The 24,940-nt window shown below is 32.9% G+C and overlaps 1 protein-coding gene across 1 annotated transcript in view; it reads right to left on the bottom strand.

Moving 5' to 3' along the window:
* Frl (formin-like protein) overlaps positions 1 to 23,374 on the bottom strand; it is a 285,761-nt gene extending 262,387 nt beyond the window's left edge. The window contains exons 1-4 of the mRNA XM_089595744.1: positions 23,303 to 23,374; positions 8,116 to 8,195; positions 6,151 to 6,293; positions 5,649 to 5,836 (exon numbers count right to left, since the gene is read on the bottom strand). Coding sequence (XP_089451870.1) covers positions 5,649 to 5,836; positions 6,151 to 6,293; positions 8,116 to 8,195; positions 23,303 to 23,374 — 483 coding nt within the window. The remainder of the gene's footprint in view (positions 1 to 5,648; positions 5,837 to 6,150; positions 6,294 to 8,115; positions 8,196 to 23,302) is intronic.
* Between the last annotated feature and the right edge of the window lie 1,566 nt (positions 23,375 to 24,940).

The following is a 24,940-nucleotide window of genomic DNA, read 5'->3' as shown; positions in this document are numbered from 1 at the left end:
ACTTATTCTCGCACGCGCACACATACACACATGCGATGACAAATATATGCCGAAAAAAATAACACGTTCTTGTTGATTTGTCGATAGCACAAGAAAAAAAAACCGCCGAGCTTTTGCATGCACTCTCACTTTTAGTTATGTCAATCTAAGCCCGGACATGCTACACACTAACGTTGCTCCTTCGTTTTTTAAAAATTCACCAGTGTGTTTATAAAAATTTTATGATGATTTTCACATCGCTTTCGACGAGTTGAGATACACACATACACATATACTTACGTTTTTAATTGGCGTGAAGTGGCTTGGAGATAAAATAGTCCTTGCAAAGAAACGTATACCAAAGATTGAATGCAGATGAATAAAAAAAAACGAAGCACGGATCAGCAACGGAAAACAAAAGACGACGGATTTCTCTTCCTCTCGTTTTGCCAGCACGACCAACCTACACAAATCCTCAGCCCAATCTGTTTCTATATAATATACTACAGTCTCGGCGAGCGTAGAGCTCCCTCCTCCCTTCTCCTATCCTCAGTCATCGGTAGCGTATAAGTACTATATATATATATATACCTATACACATGTACACTCATCTACGTGCATTTAAGTGGTATTGTTCGAGAGACCGATCGATCAACAATAATGCATAATGCACTAAATCTTTGACTGGATCTTTAAACCTTTATTTTTAACAAAACTAAAGCCATGGTGACGAACTTTTGGCGGAGGTGTAAGGAAAAAAAGTATACGTACCGCGGCCAAAAAGTGGGGCTACATCTGACCGCGCATTACCGGCCTCGCCTTCAGCTCAGCCGATAATATAGCGCGGTCAGTAATAACCCCACTTTCTGGCCTAGGGACGTAATATACTATTTAATTTGGTTGATAGGGCGATCTTACTTGCCAGTACACGTTTTCACGGTGTGAATATTGCTAGGGTGAAAGACCTGTTGATAAAAAACAATTACCCTGTTAACTTTATTAATAAAAACATAAAGGTCAGATTAAAAAGACACAACAATAGTAATCATAACAGAAGCACTACAAACACCTACCCTCTCTGCAAAATTGGCATACCATACATTGACAATAATTTTGAAAAAATTTCAACCGTGTTAAAACCCTACAATATTCACATTTACCCTCTTATTAACAATAAACTGCAGCATATCGTCCGCTTAGGAAAAGATACAACGAATAAACATAAACAGACAAATGTAGTATATAAGTTTTATTGTAAAAATTGTCCTGCATCATATGTAAGTGAAACAAAGCGAGCGGCGGAGGTCCGCATTAGTGAACATATGAAAAGTAAAAACTCTGATTCCGTTGTTTGTGCACACCAAATCAATTTTGACCATGAATTCGATTGGGATAACTTTAAAATCCTTGACAAAGAATCCAATTACAAAAAAAGAATTATTTCCGAAATGCTTTATATAAAACTCGACAAACACAACATCAATAGAAAGTAGGATGTACTTTCCTTTAATAGAGCATACCTTCTTTTACTACGAAAGTTTAAATGTCCCGATCGAGTTCATCGCCCTTTACCGTCTACCTTTGCGGCTCCGCCTATATAAGCGCTGGCTTGTTGTTGTAATTTATTGTCAGTCGATAGCACGACAGGTGACGAGTAAGTCAACCAAACTTACGAATTCTCGCGTACCTGCGGTAACAATTTACATAAAAATTCATTGTATTTTTGTGTTTGAGCCTTCCAGATCATTCATTGTGTGTTTTTAATTTTAATTTTGTAGCCTGATGAGGCTGACGCATATTGTCAGCGAAACTTTGCGCTTTAATAAATCAACGCAAGAAAAATTTAAATACTCTTTACTTGAATTTACTTATTTTCTCACATTTCGCTCCCAACGGATCACTGATCATTTTGAATTTACTGATAGTATACTATGAAAAAATTTTGAATTTTTATATTATTTAAATTAAATACTTCAAAACTTATGAATAAAAAACAGGTGGAGCAACGGAAAATACTCTGTTGTAGATTTTGTAATTATTTATGATGCATAAACGTGTTTAATAAAGATATTGTATTTCAATACAAATAAGACTAAATGTTTTAATTATCATTTCATACAGAGCGAGAAAGTAGCTTGGAGGTTGTTCAATAATTTTTAATTTTATAAGACGTTTTAGCTTCTATGTCATTTATCCATTCTCAAGTATAAAACTTCACTTAATTTTAATTTTAAGTCATTAATTCAGCTCGTCATTAAAGCTAAATTAAGAGTTAGTAAAATAACTTTTGATTAATTGTGTATTAATCAGATTTTCCATCATCCTATATAGGAAAGAATGTTCAATTTTAATTCCAATGGGTTGATATAATTCAAAAGTGAAGGCTAAGTTCATATTTAATTTTAAAAAATAAAAAATTTATTAAATTTAAAATGCTTATTTTTAGATACAATATGAGATGTTAATGGCTTTTTATATTTGAATTAATATTTAAATAGTTATTAATGATGGTTATATTTAAGTGACACAATTTAGGCACTTTTTAACAGTTACAAAAGGTACATCTCGAAATTCTTCATCATTGGTTTTTGTTATTTTTCTTTTTTTTCCTGCTGACTTATAATCAATGATGCTTTCTTCTTCTAAAATAATATAGAATGACTGTGAAATTCCAGCTGATTCTAATTTTTTTCCATGTTTTTTTTTTTAATTATTTAATTTTCTTTATGATTCTGTATTAAATTAGGTTCAAATGTTGAACACTAGGGGCTCGAGATTTTTGGTGCAGCCCACTAATATTAAACTTTGACTCTTCTACCAAATTTCTTACAACTGTCTCTCCGTAAAACGTAAGGTCACTTGGATTGTTTGACGACATTTTTAATAACTACGTCAGAATTCTTGTGTTAATGGTGCAATGCTATAAAAAACCTTTATTTTAGCTCGTTACTCTTTTTAACGTTACACAATATTCTCAGACAGCTATGAAAATTTATTCACCAGTACCTATTAGTAACTCTGAACTTGAAATAAAGTTTGTAAGAGCACGTAGTAGTAGTTTTGAGAACACGTGCACAAGAGACAAGAAATATATTATCAATACGCTAAACGATAGGTAAGAGAAGGTGAACAACCGAAAAACGTTCCAGTTATTGATGGGCGCGTCCCACTCAACGCAACGACAATGACGGGTAGGAAAATACACTGAAAAGACGATGCGCACATGCCCCCCCCCCTAATCCAAAATTGGTTTGATTTATTTAGGTTCGGTAGGTAGTCAAATAAAAGGTCTGAGCATGTAGTTTTCAATGTCGAGTAGCATATACATAGAGTCAACATTCCTGATTTAATCTGGCTTCCTGAACTATGTGACCTACAGATTTTCTTTAACAAAACTACTATTAATCTCGTGGTATGAACCCTGCAGGGATCAAAAAAGGCTTTAATTGAAGGTCTCGAGCTCATATTTCAAAATTAGTATGAACAAATTTTTTGCCTCCTATAAAATTCAAAATAGCAGCAATAACAAGTGATCTATAGCTTTTTTTCAAGAAAACTACTACAAATTTTGTAGCATAAATCCTACAGGGGTCTAAAAAGACTCGAATAAAAAGTCTTGAGCTCTCCCATCAAAAGATGTAAAAAAAAATTTTGTTGTCTGCCATAAAATCCAAAATCGTGGTAATAACACGTGACCTACAGATTTTTTTAAATAAAACTACTATTAGTCTTGTGGCATAAACCCTACATTCGTCTAAAAACGCTTTAATTAACAGTCTTCAGCTCTTCCATCAAAAAAAGTATAAAGAAAATTTTTTGTCTGGGTCACGTGTTTTGCCATCATTTTGTACAGCTAACAAGAAATACACAGCTGTTGAAATAAGAGCTCAAGACCTTTCATTTGAGCATTTGTAGATTCCTGTAGGGTTTATGCCACGAGACTTCTAGTAGCTTAATTGTAAAAAAGCTGTAGGTCACGTCTTTCTACCAACATTTTTGATTGTATAGCAGACAAAAAATTTTTTTACACATTTTTTGACAGAAGAGCTTAAGACTTTACATTTAAGCCTTTTAAAACCTTTGAAGGGTTTGTACCATTAGTATCTTGGTAGTTTGATGGAAACAAAAACACGCAGGTCACGTGTTTTTGCCGCCATTTAGACAAAAAATTTTTATTATGCTTGTTTTAATGGAAAAGCTAAAGACTTTAAATTAAACCCTTTTTAGACGAATGTAGGGTGTACGCCACAAGACTAATAGCACTTTTATTGAAAAAAATATGTAGGTCACGTGTTATTACCACCATTTTGGATTTTACGGCAGACAACAAAATTTTTTTTTTACATTTTTTGATAGAAAACCTCAAGACTTATTATTCAAGCCATTTTAGACCCCTGTAGGGTTTAGGCTACGAGATTTATGGTGTTTTTTTTTTTTAAAAGCTATAGATCACGTATTATTGCTGCCATTTTGAATTTTGTAGAAGGCAAAAATTTTTCTTCATACTTATTTTGATAGATGAGCTCGAGACCTTCAATTAAAGCCTTTTTTGATCCCTGCAGGGTTCATGCCACGAGATTAATAGTAGTTTTGTTGAAGAAAATCTGTAGGTTACATAGTTCAGGAAGCCAGATTGGATCAGGAATGTTGACTCAATGTATATGCTACTCGGTATTAAAAACTACATGCTCAGACCATTTTTTATGACTATATATAGAACTTAAATAAATTAAACTAATTTTGGAGAAGGGGGGGTCATTCATTTACAAAGAATATCTCATATATATATATATATATATATATAATCGTTGTGAGACTGGCGTTAGCTCAGTGGTAAGCATGCTTATTACTGATAGAACGCAGTTCTAGGGGTCGAGGGTTCGATTCTCGGTAAATACAGATTTTTTCAAAAATTGTTTTCATCGAGAAAAGTTGCCATGTAATCCCGGCTGTTTCAGGGCGGGTTTTTCCGTGGAATTTTTCTTCAGAGTAATTCTAGGATTTTTTCCTTGCCCCACAGGTTTTCGGGCCTGGGTGAATGCGAAAAAGTGTTAGGGCTACAGGTAGGGATTAGCGGATACGATGCTAGGCGTCGGGAAGGGATCGCCAGCCTTACCAGCGAGGAGTGGTCCCTGAAACATGGAGCTTCTCCGGGGGTGCTAATCAGCCTGGATCCGATGCTTCGGCAGAGAGCGCCGGCTTAACCGGTGAGGAGTGAACGTCCTGGAATATGGAGTCCTCTCTGGGGAAAGGCTATACAGTGGCGAGTGGACCCGATGCACCATTGGTGTAGAGAGTGTCAGCTCAACTAGCAAGGTGTCCCTTCGGAGTTACTCATACTGTGCCCATGGCTTTAGGTAAGATATGGGGAAAAAGGTTTGAAAATGGGTGTGGGAATACATCCCCACACATAAGTGGTAGGTGGTTGGCCTCCACGACTAGGCCAGTAGGCTGTCGTGGTTACCCGGTAGAAAAAAAAAAAAAAAAAATTGTTGTACGCTCGAGAGCACGAATCTGGTACAAACGCCTCGCTCAGCAGACGTAAAGATAATCCCGCGACTGTAGATTTATCGCTTTACGCCTTACTAAGTGGACGTAAGCAACAAGTTTTTACTGTTGGGGATAACAAAAGATCATTTATAGTCTGCAGTAGGTAAATTTATTCTTACCTTATTATTCATGATGGCGCGCATGCAAAGTATGCAAACATGGATATCGTCCTTAGCTTCACCCATGTTTAGTCTTGCCACGTGCCTAGATCGTCGTTTCATACTTAGGCTATCTTTTAGTTCATGTACCGGTGGCCTGAGCCATTCATTATTCAGCGGCGATTTATCTACTGTAACTGCACCCTTAGCTGTGGTTAAATTATTATTTATCAGTTATTGTTCAACTAACTTTTTTGCTAAAAAAGTCCGGTAAAAATTCGCTAAATTTTGTGTATTATTAACTTTTTTCTGTTACTATTCTTACTAAAGATATAAACAATGTACTTTATTCAAGATTTTTATGAAAAAAAAAAAAATTAAGCTTTGCGATTACGTATTAAAATGGTAAAAGAATCAATAAATATTATTTTATTTTTGCTTCATATTTATTAACTAATCCAATATTATACAGTAATTATTATCATTCATGCATATAACAGATGGCAGAAATTCGAATACTTACAAGGTGACTGGATTTTTTCCTCAGAATTTTCTCTTGATTCAAGGCTCCTCTGATCTTGCCTCATCATTACTAACCTGAAGCTTAAGTAGTCAATCAGAATGTCAAGGCCTTGATTTTCTTGGTCCAAAAATTCCCTGACCCATCTTTTGAAAAGAAAAAAAGAAAAAAATTTCAATTGTGTCAAAAAATTTTCATAAAATACAACCTAATAATATGTTGTTCATTGCATTGTTCATTAATCATCTGAATTTCACACATGGTTTAAATTTTCTTAAGGGTCTTTTTTGTAATAACTTTTCAGATTTAATGTGTACTTGTAACGACTATTTAATTAAATTATAATCAATTGTTATTTAAATACCTTTGTAAGACTTCTAACAAAAAGTAACTTGTTTGGTTCAGTATACTCAAAAAAGTGTGAATTGGGCTTGGGACTGTGCTAATGTTTAGATTTTTAGGGATGACTATACAATACATGAAAGACTGAAGAAAAAGGTCAATACAAATATACATGTATGGTAAAAAAATAAAAATTAAGTATTTTTTACCATAAAAATTCAAAGCTGTTGTACTGTTATAAGCTAAATTATCTTTTTCGTAATTCAAAGAAACATAGTTTCTTCCTTCTTCTAGGCAACCAAATCCTCACTCAACCAAATAAAATCAATGCGTATTCAGTAAATGAAGTTGTAAGTAATACATTAATAGTAGTACAGACATTAGTATATTGAAATATACAATCGTTAAAAGTTAAGTACGGATGAGGTGGCCCAGAAACCAATCATAGTCCTTATCTCAAAGAATAGTAATCTAACAAATAAAATGCTTATTTATCCCATTTTGGAAGTTAGGTTTGCTCAAGAAATTTAGAAAATGGCATCAGCATTTTAAACAGTTTAAAACAACAACTTCTTTTGTGAATGAAATGAGAAAAATGAATTTTCTTACAAAGCGTACGTAGGTACGGATTTTTTACCTACTTCCAATAAAATATATAATGTATTTTTTTATACTTCTAATAAAAATACAAAGTTTTTCATGGTTTTGAGAAGCAAAAGTGCAGCATAATTTATCAGGTAAAATTGTATTGGTTGCTATCAGGAAAGGATTTTGGTATCCTTTGCGTAGAATTGTCTCCCAAGTTGAAGACAAAGATTACAAACACACAGAGGATGGTAAAATACTTTCCATGAGCAGTGAATACAAACCTTTACCTGAATAAAATGTGGCTCTTTAACCCCTAAGAAGCAGGGGAAGAAGTCGAAGTTCTGCCGCAGGTGCAAGTGAAAAATTTGTTTAATACTGAGACCTGTTGTTAGATAAATATGAGGTTTATTTTTCATAAAATAAGCGTTCATAGGTTAATAAGAAAAAATTTAATGTCCAAGACAATTGTTCAAAGTGATTATGAGAGACTGTTCAAGTTTGTGTACTTTTAGGTTTTTCTTACGTCCAGTGCTTGAACACATAAAGGACTGAAACCATTACTACTCAAAATTATTAATAATTGGAATCAGTCGTTAAGGCTTTTAAGTAAAATGGCAATGGTATTGGGAATTAATGTTTTTTTATTTGAAAAATGTGTGTGAGTGTGTGCGCACGCACGTGTGCGAATTAATAAAATATACCTTAATTTCTCTTTAATTAAGTTAGCATAGGCTGTTTAAGCATTCGGTAAAAAGTACGTTTCTGTACTGGAACTTACATACGCTGTTGATCTACTGTCACAAAAATAATGGATGATGTTAAAACAGCTTATTTCTTCTCACGTAGTATAGAAAATTGTTTAAAGATTGAGAAAACAAAATTTCTTAAAAAAAGTATTCTAAATACTTGTACTTTTATTTTACGAGTGTTGGTCAACAAAAAGCAAAAAAAGACTGTAGAATCAATATTCAACAGTCTGCATGGCTCTTGAACAACCTACGGATCGTTTTCAAAAGTTATTATGTAAATAATGCTTACTCGATGTGATTTGTGCGTAGAGAAATTTCTAAGTCCCGCAGCACCTGCGTCGATGTTGACTCCCCAAACAGCTTTCTTTTCTAAAATGAGTTGATGATTTATACATGTAATGTTTGTATGATAGGTGGTAATAAAAACGTGTTCAAAATTTTATCTTCATCGCAACGTCTATTCAACATTAATATTGAACTAAAACTATTTTCAGGATAAAAAAAAACATATCAACTATTCGTGGTGCATATTCTGGGTAAAAAAGAGATTTCTAGTTTAACTGTAGGTTGAAACGTTTTTTTTTATCAATATGCTTGAACTGATTACATGGGACTTAAAAAGAACCACCCACTGCGAATGTAAAAAAAATGATTCAATGTTACTCAACGAGCTAGTTAGTAGTCCAAAGACTAATAAATATTTGGTATACCTCCATTTAATAATGATAAGTTTATTCAGCAAAGATAAGCAAGTTCATGCATATTATAATTATACGTTTTAGCAGCCACGGTAGCCTAGTGATTTAGGTTGTGATTTTTATGGCTCGGGAAGTTGGTAACACAGACTTCCGAGTTCGAGATCCGATCTTTATACATTTGGCTCATACTTCTAAGAAATCCATAACTCATGTACGTATTTCCAACCGCAGTCAGATGGTTTGGAAGCCACGTAAAATAAGGTTTCCATTGATGTGTAAGTAATTGATGTCACAATTAAATCTGAGGCGGTTTTTTAATATGCCAATGACGATAGCATTTACATGCAGAGTAATAGAGCAATGCAGAGCCTATTCAATATTGTTTTCAGAAATGGCTGTAAAATATAACTAAAAATTTATACATACATGTATATATATAGATATAGATATATATCTTCCTATATTAAATAGTTATCTCGGTGGGGAATTTCACACAACCTTACTACAGCCCCCCCCCCCGCCCCACAAAATAAGGTAAAAACGGTATTTTGACATATCGCAGTTTTTTACGAAACCCCCACTGCCCCCCGCGCATTTTTTCGTGACCCCCCACCGTCTGCCACACTTCTTTTGGAGACCATGGATCACATCGTATTTATCGTATTTCTTAGACCTTGATGTGTATACAGACCTGTACGTGTCGTATATGGATTAGTTTATTATTTTTAATCTGCTTCAATGTTACATTACTTTAAGACAAAACTGTTTTATCGCCACCATTTATCTCATCGTCAAAATAAATTTAAAGTCATAATTGACTTATACGGGGTCATTGCGCAAAGCATCATTATTATTATATATTAAATTATAAAGTTAACTGTTACATTATATAGTTAACTGTGTGGGGCATTCCAAGCAACGTTCCACCGTATAAAACCATTTATATTGGAAGTTTTAAGATTATTTAGTCATTCAAGTTTTACTTAGAGTCTTTTAAAAAATATTTAACTTGAAATATCATAAAAATATTATGTCATATAAATTTTTGTACCGTAAAAATGTTTATTTGTGAAGAATGTTAACTAATAAGAACATGTTTTGTTTCTTGCAATATATTTTGTTTTCATCTATTTTTCCACACCGGCCAGAAGGTAAATAGATGGACTTTAAACATACGAATAATTGATAACCATTTCATTTATAAAACTCAATACGACCAAAAATTAATTTATATCAATTGTATTTCCATTTCTTTGTAAGTATAAAGTTCTTAGTGCGTTAAGCTTTTTTTTGTTAGCATTTATAATAAACTATATGTAAAATTTTTAGGTGTATGTATTATATTATTTTATATACGAATGAATAATACCAATACATACAAAAATTTAAATTACATTTACTTTATTATTAATACAAACCGTGGAAGTTTCGCATTAAGATGACTTATTTTATGTGTCAACTCATAAAGCGCTATCAAACCACGAAGACTTAGGTCTATTTCTATTCTGTTTTACATCAATGTTGAAATTTGTACAATTGGTACAATTGGTACAACACAATAAAGATTTATGGGATGTATTATTAAGTAATAAATTTTGTCCATACATATAGGAATATCAAAATCATGTTGTTATTATTAGATACATTATTACTTATAATAAAAAACTTCTTTCTAAACTATATTTTCAATGTCTAAAATGTTTTCTCTATCGATTTGAATGAAAATTCCATTCTTTTTTTTGCATCTTGATAACGCCACGTGTAATTGACCATGAGAAAATAGAGGTTTTTTCAAGTATAATCCTACATTATCAAAACTTTGACCTTGAGACTTGATTACAGTCATAGCAAATGCTACAACTAATGGGAATTGTTTTCCATATAAAATAAAGGGTAATGATGAAGTATTTTTAGTATTAAATGTAATTTAAGGAATAAAAACTTCATTACCAATTTTTTCTCCCGTAACTATTTCGCCTTCTATGTTATACTTTAACAATATAGTAATTCGCAGTCGTGTATCGTTACATAATCCGTCTGATATACTCAAATTTCGAATTAACATTACTATTGTACCTATTTTTAATTTAAGTTCATGAGGTGGCAAGCCTTCACGAATGTTGTTTAACATTTCTACGGGAAAATTTATATAAATATTATCATCTGATTTATCAACACCTTTATAGGTTGCAGTATCGATGCTGTAATAAGTTTTTGTCTTTCCATTTAATTTACTTAAAATTTTATTGCTTAAAAAAAAGTATATATTTATTATGTGAAGTTAGTATTACGTTATTACCAAAACAGTTGTTGTAATTATTAAATATTTTAGTACAGACATCATCTGATTACCAGGATTTAGGAATGTTAAATGTTTTTATGTTCCCTTCTCCAATTCTTAGCAATAATTAAAAAAATTATTTATTACTAGAACGAATTTTATTTTTTATTCTTAAAATTTTGAAATACTTTCATAAAACTGATGATTTAATAGTTTCTTCTATTATCGTAGTTCTAATACCGTATTTATAATTGGAAGGATTTGTCAAAAATCTCCTCCTAATACTATTAATATATTACCAAAGCAAAGTTTTGTATTACATAAGCCTCTCAACGTACTATCAACGATTTCTAGAGCTGTTTTCGGAATCATAGAAGCCTCGTCCCATATTATTAAATCAAATTCCCTTAATTTTTTTTTTTCAGTTTCAAATTCTAAAAATACACTCTGAATATTATCTAAATCAAAAGGTAAACGGAAAGTTCTATAACTGATCATACCCATTTGGTAGTAATACAGATGCAATTCCTGTCCAAGCCATTGACAAAATATTTTTACCTCTAGAAAGAAAATAACGAATGAGTGTCTTATATAAGTAGGTTTTTCCGGATCCTCCAGGACCATCTATGAAATATACTTTTTCTTCTTGTTCACAAATAGTTTAAAAATTTTTTTATGATTTAAATTTATGTACATTATATCAAACATTCTTTTACTCAAAGATATTTCCTCAATAATGCAATTTTGTATATAGTGGCTAATGGTTGGTGTTGGTAAGCTAAAAGATTCACATGATTTACCTTCTGATACCCAAATTTGATTAATATATAGAAGAGCCCAATTATCATTATCATTACCGAAGTCTTCCGTAAAATATTTGTTATACTTATTCCATATTTTATCCCCTTAAAAGTTTTCTGAAATCAAAAACTAAGCAAAAAATTGTCTTCACTAGTATGGAAACATAATCATTTTTGCTTCTTCAAAAACATTATCAATTTCAGAATCATGTTCAATTAAACCCATTGCAATTGCAGTATCCCTGAAATTTTTATATGTTATTTCATTGTGATTTTCAACATCTTCGAATGATGTAGCCCCATGTAATTTATTTAAAATAAAATTTTAAAAAAGCGCTCATAATCTTTTGAAGATACTATGTTTAATTTACCTATAGCAATATTTTTCATTATAATTTTTTTTTTTTTCCAAATTTTAAGTCTATTGCCAAAATGTAATCTTCTGAAATGTTTACATATTTTAGTGTTTTTGCAAAATCATCTATTTAATTCAAGTCAAACCAAGCTGTAAGGGGTGTTTGATAATTTTTTATTATGTTTTTAATATTACTTTCTTCAAATATGAGTTTTGGTTCATTCTTAAGATAAACAGCTAGATTTATAACTGTATGACTTCTACCGCAAATTGGATATTCTTGAAGTCTCCAAGCTGCTTCCATTGGACTTACATATCTAGCATCTACGCAATTACTAATTTCATGTAATATTTTTTCATTTAAATCGTTTGATTTTCCTATTTTAATGTACGCTCTGTCACTACCTTTATGTATGTAGTTATAAATATATTTTATGCTTTGCGCTATTCCTAAGCTCCGCATTATGATGTATTTATAAAAGGAAAGTATTTAACCGATTTAAAAGTTGGGGGGTTGGCGCGTGGAACGCGCAGGGGGGCGTCAAATTATGTTTGAGTGAGCTTTTCCCCGCTCCCCCTCTCTTCACCGCTCCTCCCACTCCCCCCCATAAAATACTTATTTATCAAATGTTTTACCATCATAAATGTTAAAAAATATACGCAATTTAGTACCCAAGTCATACCTTGTTTTTAGGGTTTTTTAAGTTACTGATCATAGGTCTCCCTCTGTCTATTCGCTTCTCCTTACTCAATATGTCTCTGAAGTATCATTATTTGTTTAACTTGATTAAACTTTTACATTTTAAATCTCTTTTTGGTCCATGTTTACTTTACTCAAATATAAAATTCTTGATTACCTGAGGACTTTAGTAACAAAAAGACAGAATTCAGGAGGAGGTATAATTAAATAGACTAACACAATTAAGATATTGAAAAAATAATTCAATCTGTTAGCTTAATGTTGTGACATTCCATGTGTCGTTTTAACCCATCTGTTCTTTTAAAACCTTTTTCACATTTTTTACATATTTATTTTTCCTGGTTCTTATGCATTAACATACGTCTGTTTAAATGTGACGATCTTCAAAGTTACATATTTTTAAACTACTGAAAAATTTCTAGCTAAACAATATTTTTAATTTCTAATTGATTCTCGGATTTAATTTGAATGAAAGTTGTTTTTGAATTCTTACATCTTGATAAAGCAACGTATAATTGTCCGTAAGAGAATAAAGGTTTTTAATATAAAATCCTAAAGAATCAAAATTTTTTTTTTTCTTATTTTTTAATAAACATAGAACATGCTAATACAAAAAGAAACTGTTTTCTATAGAAGACAAAAGGTAATGATAATAAGGTGCCAGTATTCAATGTTGTTCTAGGAATATAAACTTTGCTTTTTTCTCTCCCATAATTGTTTCTGCTTTTACATAATACTTAAATAATTTCGTTATTTTTAATCGTGTGCCTCTACAGAGAATGTCTGATATACTTTAAGTTCTTATTAACACTACTATGGCATTTGCTTTTAATTTTAATTCGTGTGGTGGAAAACCCTCTCCAATACTATTCCAAAACACTATTGGAAAATTAATATTTATGTCATCAAATGTTTTATCAACTCCTTTGTGAGTCATGTATTCTGCTGTTGTGAACTAATTTTCAGCCTGCATTGATAAAGACACGAGTAATGTCGTTGTTTTGTCTACTCAATCTGTTTGTGAGGGGTTGGCGCGCGGAGCGCGCAGAGGGGTGTTAGCCCCACTAGTATATATATATATATATATAGATTTATATGGATATATGTATATAACACCTTGTTCGTAGTAGCTATAATTTTTTTAATTAAATAAATCCACTAAATTAACAAAAAATGTACTTCGATTTGCAAAGAAAAAAAGATTTTTATAGTGCAAAATTTTCACTTTCCAAGTAGACTGCTCGATAATTTATGTGAATTACACACTGTATCCTGTTTATTTAGAAAAAGTCATAACCTTTAGAGTAAAGAATTACCCTACTTTAATCAAAAAGTCTGTTGCGAAATTTCGGTAATTTTAATTTTTTTTCTGGTAATATATAACTTTCCTACATGTAGAAAATAAGTAAATTAAATTTTAAATCATAATAAATTATGGTATATTTACACTGAGGCGAAGTTGAAGTACTATTTTTTTTAAATGCATCGAATCGTAGCGCAAACTTTATGAGCTTCTTAATAATGTTTTTGTTAATATCTCCATAACTATTCTTAAATTATAGGGTTTAAAGTGTTGTTCTTTTTTGAATTAAGTCAGCGTTTATTTGACCTTTTACTCGAATTCAATTTTTATTGTTTGTTTTATTGTTTTGTCGACAAAAGATAAAGAAAAATTAAAAAAAAAAACTAAAAAAAAAAAAAAGAGAAGCATACTTATTTTTGAAGACACCAGCATTTTAGGCCTTATGATTCAAGAATAGTTTTAGAAATATTAACAAAAACATTATAAAAAACACTGAAAAAGTTACTCTGCACTATAACGCATTTTTCAAAGTAGCACCTATAACGTGTTCTAGTTTATGTTATAATCTGAAATGAATTTTGTTGATTAAAGTTAAGAAATCTGTAACTTCTAAGTATGACGATTTATTTTGTTGACACCTCTTTGAGTGCTAGTAAGTTAATTACATCCTAGTGCTCCAAATTATCTAAGTGTCACATAGGTTACCCCCGCAGTACCCATAACAATTTTAAACGGTTGACATCAAAATATATAACTATTATGAGCGCGCGGTGGCTCAGTCGGCTAGGTCGTGGATAGGCACGCGGAAGACCGTGGTTCGATTCCCGGCTAGTGCGACTTTTTCGGGCAAGTACCTCTGTATATTTCCACATGTGCTTTTTCACCACGCAATGCTCCTCAAAGAGGGTTTAGGCGACCTCCTTGCAGCATAATTGCTTAATTTCCCCCAACCTCCCTCCCAGTAATGGGAGGCCTCCCATTCCTCTTCCCTTCCTTCTCCTAAGTGCTAAGTGCCCTCAGTAGTGCTCTTTATAGGAGCCGGACGTAAAGCACTATAATATAAAAAAAAATATATATAACTATTGGTTTTTATCTATAATTACAGTGTTTACTAAATAATTTGTATTCATACCATAGGTTACAAAGTAGAAGTACAAAAAAAAGTGTGGGTCTACAGACTTCTAAACTGTGTTTTACTGGACTCAAAGATATAGAAATTAAAATGTATCAATATTGTCTTTTTTAGCCTATCTTTCTTTTCGTTATGAAAGTTTATGCACGGCAGTATTTATTTTTCCAACATGTAACTTTTTTCCGATTTTATCTAAACTTTATAAAGACATCGTTCGCACATAAAAAATTTTAGGTTATGTTTCTATGTTTTCCGACAACTTTTTATTGAGAAGCTTCATTAGAAATTTTAATTTATTGCTTATTTTGTTTCCTCTCGATACAAACCGTTTTTTTTATCGTTTTCGAAGATAAGGATATAAGCTATAATGATTCTGTCTATCAGACAATCTGTGCCTGGCCCATCCCATGATGTTGAACGATATTTTCTCGTACTATTAGATGAGATTTCCTCATGCTATTGCCAGAGCTGTTTTGTTCCACCAATACTGTTCGACGAGCTTTTCTTGCCAACTTCATGCTATTAGAGAAGCTGTATGGATAGACCACTAAATGTGAGCCACCCTCCTTTTTAAATAACCCTGTATCAGAGTACCATCATAAAATTTTTTTCTTGTTCCAAGACTACTCTGCATACGTATTAAGGACGTTCGGTAGAGATAGCGGGGGGGAACCACTTGCGGGGCAAGGGGGAAGTAACGATGAGTGAAGACTTGGCATCGCCGCACGGGTCTCTAATGAGTGAGTGTTCATGTACACACATACATACACACATCAGATGGTGTGCACTTGCAGTGTCTGCATTATCTGCTGTGTCGGTTACGGCAGCGTATGTACATATTTGGAATGTATTTGTGCTAAAGATGTAAGTGTTTGATTTTTATTCGTTATAACAATGTAATAAAAATGAGTAAATAACAAAAAACACTTGTGACAGATATATGTACATACAAGTATATTCGTAGCTAATGTAAATAAAATTCTTGAATTTTGATGTGACTTAAAAAGTCTCATTGAAAGTGATATAGTAAATAATTAGGACAGACTCAAGTCTCTGCGATTATTACAAGCATGTGATTTTGTTATCTTGTGTAAAAAAATTGTATTTTATAAAAGTTACAAATTAAAAATTTTATTAAGAAAAATAAATATGTGTTATTATAATACATAGTTTTGTTAAGGGTACGGGTAGGACCTATGGGCACACACTCACACACACATATAAGCTTATGTTTTATATGGAATTACATAAATATCTACCATAATATTCAAATATTTACTAATTTACGTCCTAGAACATTTTGAATTTCCCGCTTTTTGCGACGTTGCCGTTGCGTTTTTGTCGAACTATTATTTAATTTTTTTATTCATAAACTAATCAGACGATCGTCGTGAAATTTTGTGTACATATAGTTAATAACATTATCTGTGGCATACAAAAATTGAAGACATTTATCAAGCCAATTTTTTTACAACTGAGTTTTTATAAGTTTCCCCATATGCGACCATGTTAAAATGACTGAACTTTGAAATTCAATATCTCGGAAATGAAACAGACGAACCTCTTGAAATTTTAACAGCCTTATTGTAACAACAATAAAAACGTCTGGTTAAAATTTCAAAAAGATTTATCACAGGGTTCTATCTCTAACGAATGTCCTTCAAAAGAAAAAGCAGTAACAAATCTTTAGTGGTTTTATTTGCATTTTTCTCATGTCCTTGAAAAGGCCCGATTGTTGTACCTTAACTTTTCGAAGAGACGCTTCGCAATACCTTCCTTCCCTCTTATCACCTCATTTCTTCCTCACGTGTTTATGTTCCCTTCTTGGATATCGATTTTATATCTCTGGGAATAAATCAAATCGATAACTCAGTGTTAGCGAGTAATAGAGGAAACGTCAAATTTACCTCTAGTAGTAGAATGCTTAAGTCTTTCAGTGGTGATGGTGTGGGGGTGAAAGTAGTAAGACCTCTACATTTCTATACTCAACTATTTGAAAACACTTATAGTACTGAGCCCACTCCACCGACGATTCCCATCGAAGTAGACTCTTAAAGGCTTTCGTACCTCCAAAATCATCAACGGTAGAGACGCTGACAAAGTAGGATTGAGATCCTTTCGTCGTCAACGACCACTATCAAATCAACACAAGAGCTCCTAATTATCTTTGAGATCATCATAAGTTTATATGCTTAAATCTGAGTAAGTAATTTCTACTAAATACTTTAACTATAATTCTTTTCTTGCATAAATAATAAGCTGCCAAGCTGTCAGTAGCAAATGGACACTTGATAAAGTAAAGAATTTTTATTTTTCTTACTATTTATAAAATAAATGTTAGATTTTAGCATCATGTTTAAAGTATATAGAAACAGTGGTTAAATGTACAACAAGAGTTTATCAACATATTTGTCACCGTAAAATATAAAAACCACAGAAAAGCTACGTTTGAATAGTGATGCCCTTAAACAGAACTGGTTGATGTTGTAGTCCTCTCCTCTTCCATGCAAAACATTTTCGTACTTGTCCATACCTTTCCTGCTACTTTTCAGAATAATTATGATGACGATAGCCTACACCACAATAAATGGCTTCCATGTCAAAATAAGCTGTTCTTAACCACGGAGTTGATATTAAATAAAGAGAAGGTATAAGCTACCATTGCCATTAAGGTGTGTATAGCAATGGTAACAATGGTGCTTAAGCTTAAGGAGTAAGTAATAAAGCAGCAGCTCAAGATTTTGCTGCATAATTTCTCGTCCTAGTTCTTTCTGCATGTCTGCTCGGACTGACGCACAGTGGAAAAAAAGCACTTTTTTTGTTTGAAAATCTGCCGACACCACAATTTTCGACGTAATTCTCCCATTTTTTTTTTATAAGCTCCTTAGATGTCAAGCGTTAGTGTGTCACTGCCACTTTTTCTCAAGGGTTCATACCCTAACCTTAAAAAATCAGGAAATACAGAAAAAACAGATTTGAAAAAAAAAATTTCTGTGAAAATTAGTTTTCAGGGGTTTGTAAGGTCACTGATCATGAATTTATAGTTTGTTTATACAATCTTAAAATGGCGGCCAAAAACAAAAAATTCTGATTTATTATGCGTTTTTTCGTATAAATTACTACAAACGATCTTTTTCATCTCTGATTACAAACTTATTACGTTTATTATGAAATTTAAAAATGGTCGATACAAAATGGCGATTGGAATCTAAATTTTTTATTTAATAATCACTCTATGGACAATTTTTACTTGGAGTTTTGTAATACAAATTTTATGTTGTTTCGTAAAAATTAAAATGTCAGATGCAATACAAAGTAATACACACGTGGATTCCCCTTGGTTTAAATTACACGGATATCTTTTGTATTTCAGAACTTGAAATAGCAGATACAATTCCTCACACACCTACATGTATCTATATATAAATTCATGTATGAGACTTTTTTTGTCAAACAGAACAAAGATCTGTCTAAAATTCTATAGGACGTTAACAATGTTTTATGGGCGTAAACTGTAGCTTAGTTAGTAGGCTTTTTTTGCCGTCTATCTTTTTTCCACAATTCAAAATGGCGGACCAATATGGTGGCTGTAGTAAGCCAAAATCACTCTGAGGTAGCAGTTTTACCTAATTTAAAATAAATTTGGACCTTCAAAAATTTCAATTAAAGCCTAATAATGTGTATTTTTTATCGCTGATCACAAATCTATGCTTATTTTTGATTGAGCACACAACGAATCCTTTCTAACCTTAAGAAACTTCGAAAAAATGTAAAAAATTCGAAAAATTTATTTTTGTTAACAAATATTTAAAAAAATTAAAATTATCTTTATTGTCTCATTTTTTCGGATTATCGTGTTGTTTTTTTTTTTTTTTTTAGCAGAAAATAACAGTATAGCACTAAACTGCTCAATACCAGAAATGTCTGAAATAGAATATCTACCACAATATGATATGTTTGGTAAAAAAATTATATACATCAGGAAAACGTAGGTCGTATGAGGTATTTTATGTCAAGTAAAACACAAAAAAAGTATATAACTGTTTACTGTCTTCATAAGTAGTTTATACATGATAAATTTTATTTTTAAAGTGTGAAAACTTTATACATTTAATTTATCTCTAAAATAGATAGGTACAAATAAATAAGACAGTTTCAAAAAAAGTGAGTTCTATTATTTTCAAAGAAAAAAATTTTTTTTATTTTGAAGAGGAATATTTTCGTCCATTCTCTGTACTTCGTTGGATAATGACGGAAAGAAAACAAAGAATGACACTTTTATAAAGTTTTTTTTTTTAATTAAAAATAAGCATAGATTTGTGATCAGCGATAAAAAATACACATTATTAGGCTTTAATTGAAATTTTTGAAGGTCCAAATTTATTTTAAATTAGGTAAAACTGCTACCTCAGAGTGATTTTGGCTTACTACAGCCACCATATTGGTCCGCCATTTTGAATTGTGGAAAAAAGATAGACGGCAAAAAAAGCCTACTAACTAAGCTACAGTTTACGCCCATAAAACATTGTTAACGTCCTATAGAATTTTAGACAGATCTTTGTTCTGTTTGACAAAAAAAGTCTCATATATAAATTTATATATAGATTTTTTTTTTTTTTTTTTTTATATTAGAGTGCTCTACGTCCGGCTCCTTTTAATAAGGGCACTACTATGGGCACTTAGCACTTTGGAGAAGGAAGGGAAGAGGGATGGGAGGCCTCCCATTACTGGAAGGGGGGTAGGGGGAAATTAGGCAATTTTTGCTGCGAGGAGGTCGCCTAAACCCTCCTCGAGGAGCATTGCGTGGTGAAAAAGCACATGTGAAAAATCACAGAGGTACTTGCCCGTAAAGTCGCACTGGCCGGGAATCGAACCACGGTCTCCCAGCGTGCCAATCCACGACCTAGCCGACTGAGCCACCGCGCGCTCTTATATATAGATACATGTAGGTGTGTGAGGAATTGTATCTGCTATTTCAAGTTCTGAAATACAAAAGATATCTGTGTGTACATACGACTGTACAGACGTAGGGCTCAAATAACGACTATCTACATACTCTGATATTTCGTCAAATTTTTTTTCATCATTTTCATTAGCTTTTATATCAGTTTTCATAATTTCAAAAAATGCTTTATCAGCTCCCTTTTGAATATAATCGAAAATATACTTTATACTTTGAATAGATGCGCAATATTCAAGAGTTATATGACGATTATATTTGTACAACAAACTCTTATGATAGTGTACTACCATAGAATCGTCAGCTAGTATTCTTTTGCTACTATTTTCTATATTATATATGTGACTATTACATCTATCATTATTTCTTCTGTACTCTGGATAACCATTTTTTTTCAAACAGTACATTATATCAACTTTTTTTGACAGTATTTTCAACAAATATTTTGACTGCTGGTAAGACAAGGATTAAATTGACTTAGCAAACCTATCTGCGGCCAGGCTGGATTGCTTGAATTGTCCCAGGCGATTAAGATCGGCAGCCTACTTTTATTTCTACTTAAGCTGACTTCATGCTCGAAAATTTGGTACTAAGCTCTGGCATAGGTGGCACCATCTGAAGGTAAATACCTCCATGTAAAGCGTTATGGATAAATCCAATCTGGATCCAACATGTAATGATTTTCCAAGTCATTTTTTAGATTAAATGCTTTCATGTTCTAGGTAGATGTCATTAATAAATCATCTTTTGTTTTAAGGAAACAAAATAAATTAAAATGAAAAAGTTTTATAAATAATGCTTAGGCCGTAGTCATATAGAGCACGCAATTCACAATAGGGAACAACTTATGCCCATGAGAGTGAGAGTGCTACTTTCGTGTGTCTCTGTTTCACTCTCATGGGCTCAAGTGGTTATGTATTGTGGATTGCGTGTTCCATGTGACCGCACCTGAATTCTCACAAATATCATGGATCCAGGCTGGATTAAAATCATACAAAATGACTGAGGTTGTTTTCATTCGGGTAATTGCAAATAATAATGGACAGAATATGCTAGGTAAAAGTATCTTTATCGCAAAACATTTGGAAGTATCTTTGGCGAGATTATGCTGTCTCGTGGATGTATGATTAGTTATTTATACATAAGATTAAAATAATAATGTAATTCCTTATTTAAACATTAAATGAGCATCAATTTATTATGAACGATAAATTTATAAAGGGCGAGAGAGAAGTGTCTTAGATCGTCGAAGAGTCGAAACTTATTGTTTTAGTTGATTACAGTGAAGATAAATGATCAAAATACTGTGCAGAAAAATTTTTGACTGTGTTTCTCTATGGTATTCAATGTACACTGGAGTAGTTTAATTTAATCTTCTAGTGAAGCATATGTATGTGTTCCTTGTACTATCTAAAATAAAAACAATCTTCAGTGTAGGATCATTTCCGGATCCATGTTTGAACTATTAGATCTGAGATGGATCAAGTATATGGAGCAGCACATAGATATTTAAGCAATATCACCTTATTTTCCGCAATAAATATAATACCTCATATAGTTTGGAGTAATACAAACTATTTATACGCAGTAAACATTAATTTCGAAAGTATGAAATCACATGACTTATTGTTTAAGACTAAAAATAAAATAATTATAATCAATTACACATCTCTTACTTTGAGATGGAGTATTAGGGGTTGGCGCACAAGGAGCCAAGGGGGATGAAGCTTTACTAGTATTTCCATCTAGTTTTTTTCTTTTTTTTTTTTTTTTACCGGGTTACCACGACAGCAAAGTATTTATATGTAGTTATTTTGAAGAGATCCAGCCTCTATTCTCCCATCCAATCGTCTTCCAACCGCTACTCATTTCTTTTCAAAGACCTTGTTGTTCGTTAATTTTATTGCTGTCTTTTATATAACATAACATTTCCTACTTCCTCCTTTTTCTCCACGTATTCCCCATGCACCTCCTACAATCTCCTTAATTTCTACATTAATATTTAACAGTTCTTTTGTTAAGGTTTTTGAACAAAGTTAATTCAGTTACATAAGGGTCAGTTTCATCGTTTAAGGGTGAATTGCATGTGCGGTTAAATCACAGGTCCAGTTGAGTTTGACGGGCTTGATAGTTTGGGAAAAGATTTCATTTAGTTTCGTAGTTGACTTTCATGGATTTTATTGCCCCAATTCATTCGCGTGTTATACACGAGACTTTGATATTTTTTCTTAGAAATCTTAAGCTTGTATGATAGTGAAATTTTTACAACAATATCCTGGAATATTGAAGAAAATCAAACAATTTGTGTATTGAAATAAAAATTCATTGAAAAAAAAAAAATTCACATTGTAAACTCATGAATTATAAATTTTCATGCCTTTCCGAATTTTTCAATCTTGTAAATCTTTTTTAACATTTTAAACGAATTTGTTTAATTGAACATCTACAGAAAATTTTCATATCTATTTAATTATGTAGATCTCACGAATTTTCGTGACAGCGTTAAGCATTTGATTGTGCTTTTTTTCTGTAAACATAATTTTACAAGTATACATGTGTGTTGAGTGCAAGTAACTTATGTAGACTTAACATGCTTCTAAGATATACGTAAATGACCTGGTAGAATTCACACATTATCAATCCCCCCCTCTTCCATGCATATGATTGTTCACATAAGCCACTTTTTATAAACATATTTTTATGTAAATTTCCTATAAAGTCGTAAGGAGTGTCATTAAAAAGGCCTCCCCTTGATCACTCGCCAATTTCACCTCCCTTTATATATCTCGTAATGTTGTACCCGAACAGCTCGGAACACGCACAGAATCACCGCAAGCGCAACGCTAGGAAAACAACTGTGCAGCTCCGGTTTGTCTTGTACGACCGCCGCGCGCCGTACATCGGCACCGCAGCTTAAAATACCCTGCACAATAGTGGATTTTTCTCACTATTAGTGCCACCATCAAAATGCCCCCAAGGAGCAACTATAATGGCCCCGAGAAGCTACTACTCGTAAGCCCCGAAGCCACTAACCACGAACCGGCAGCTACTACCTGGTTTGCTCGAGAAGGTCACAAAGTGCTCCTTGGGACCCAAACCACAGCTAGTCATGTGTCGCGTAGCCAATAACTTCCGGCCTCAGGAAGCCGCTAATCCGGTGATATGGGCACGAAAACGCGTCTCCCTCACTGTCTCACGCACCTTTCGCATACTACAGCCACTGCATAAACAAACGAGCCGTACTCACCATGTTCTCACGACCTTCTGGTTCCTTGGGACTCCTGATACTGGATATTGGATATCGGCTCAAGCCCCCCATCTTCTTGTAACCCTTGCAACTACTTGATCACACCCAGCCAGCAAAGATCCATTAACCTTTTTTCCAGTGAACAAGACTTACAGGACGAAGCCAAAGTCGCGAGCCACACAACAAAATCTTTTAACAATGTGCAGAATTTTTTCCAACCGCGTTAGCTAAGAAAAATCCAAAATCCCGCAAAAAGGTAATTAAACGTGTCTTTTAATGGCAAAGTAGAGATTTGAATGTTAGATTCTGGAAATTATTTGGCATTTTATAAATTCCGGAAAGAAAATACGAAAATTTTTAGTAAGTAAAAGAAGTCATGCAGTTACTGTTCTACCAGTTCATCTTAATAAAAGTTTGGTTTAATTCGAATGAAGTCGATTGTATTGCAAAAAAAATCAATACAACGATTTTTATAACAAAATAAAAAAATGGAAAGGACGACCACAATTTAAAAAAAAATTACTGAAGGTAGATTGGATGTTATTTTTCTAAAGGACTAGAAGCATTTTTTTTACTAATACTAAATACAAAAAAAGTGCTGTAAGTTTAAGAGATTTAAAAACACATTAAAAATTTTGCTAAAAGTTTTTATGGCAATTGCTATTAGTATTGTTTCAATAGAGCACGATTCTCCAAATAATACGATTTTTTAAAAGAAAGTTACTGTTATGAGGTAAATAATTATTATCAAGGAAATAATGCACGCGTTCAGTTGAACAAGATTTTTGAGTTAGTGAATAAGACGTGTCAAAATTTTAATTACCAATGCCCGTAAATAATTGTAGAAAAACAAATAATAATACAAGTGAGTAGTTGTTGCAACCCTTTGGCCCGTTACAACAAATTCCATCATCTAGATAGGAGCTTCCCATGATGAACAAAAGACGAAGCAAGTGGAGCGGGCAGCATGTCCCACCAAGATTGGTTCCCCTTTTCAACTTTATACGCGGAGGTAGGGCTCCCTCGCTATTTAATTACTAGAGAGGCTAAAATTTATCTCTCTGTCTCTATCTCTCCTCTCTCTCCCTTCCCCTCTCTCTCTCTCTCCCTCTTTCTCTCTCTCTCTCTCTTTAATTCTTTTTGCCCTGCTGTGGTGCCTTAACCTCAATCTGCTATCTGCTGTTGGTGTGCTCTCTGGGTGACCTGGTGTACTGCTGGAGCTTTGGTGGGGGTGGCTGAGGCTGCGGTGTGGCTGGGTGAGTGTGATTGCGTCGTTTCGTGATTCTATTGGTGGCCTTGAGTCCTGGACGCTACATCATCTCCTTGAAGATCAGCTTCACTTGCTGGTGGCGCCATCCGGTGGCTGTTGTTTTTACTATTACTGTCATTGGTTTTGGTGCTCCCTGTTTTGCCTGCTACTGCTTGTTAAGACTTCTTGACTTGGCTGTGTTGAGCGTATCAGTGTTGGTGTGTTTATTTACTGTGATGGTGTTATGCTAAGGTATGTCTGTCAGTAGCGAGACTAGCGAGGGCGATTTCTCTGATTGTGAGTCTACTGCGAGTGACCGACAAGATATTCCCTTTGCGCTAACGAGTGATGATGTCAATAAGCTTTTAGTAGATGTTGACAAATACCGT

The sequence above is a fragment of the Copidosoma floridanum genome, unplaced genomic scaffold (assembly GCF_036245765.1).
Source record: "Copidosoma floridanum isolate Cflo_tuat_1 unplaced genomic scaffold, Cflo_Japanese_pri ptg000027l, whole genome shotgun sequence".
NCBI classification, from domain to species: Eukaryota; Metazoa; Arthropoda; class Insecta; order Hymenoptera; family Encyrtidae; genus Copidosoma; species Copidosoma floridanum.
The sequence above is the reverse complement of the archived record's forward strand: the minus strand, read 5'-3'. Positions and strand labels throughout refer to the sequence as shown.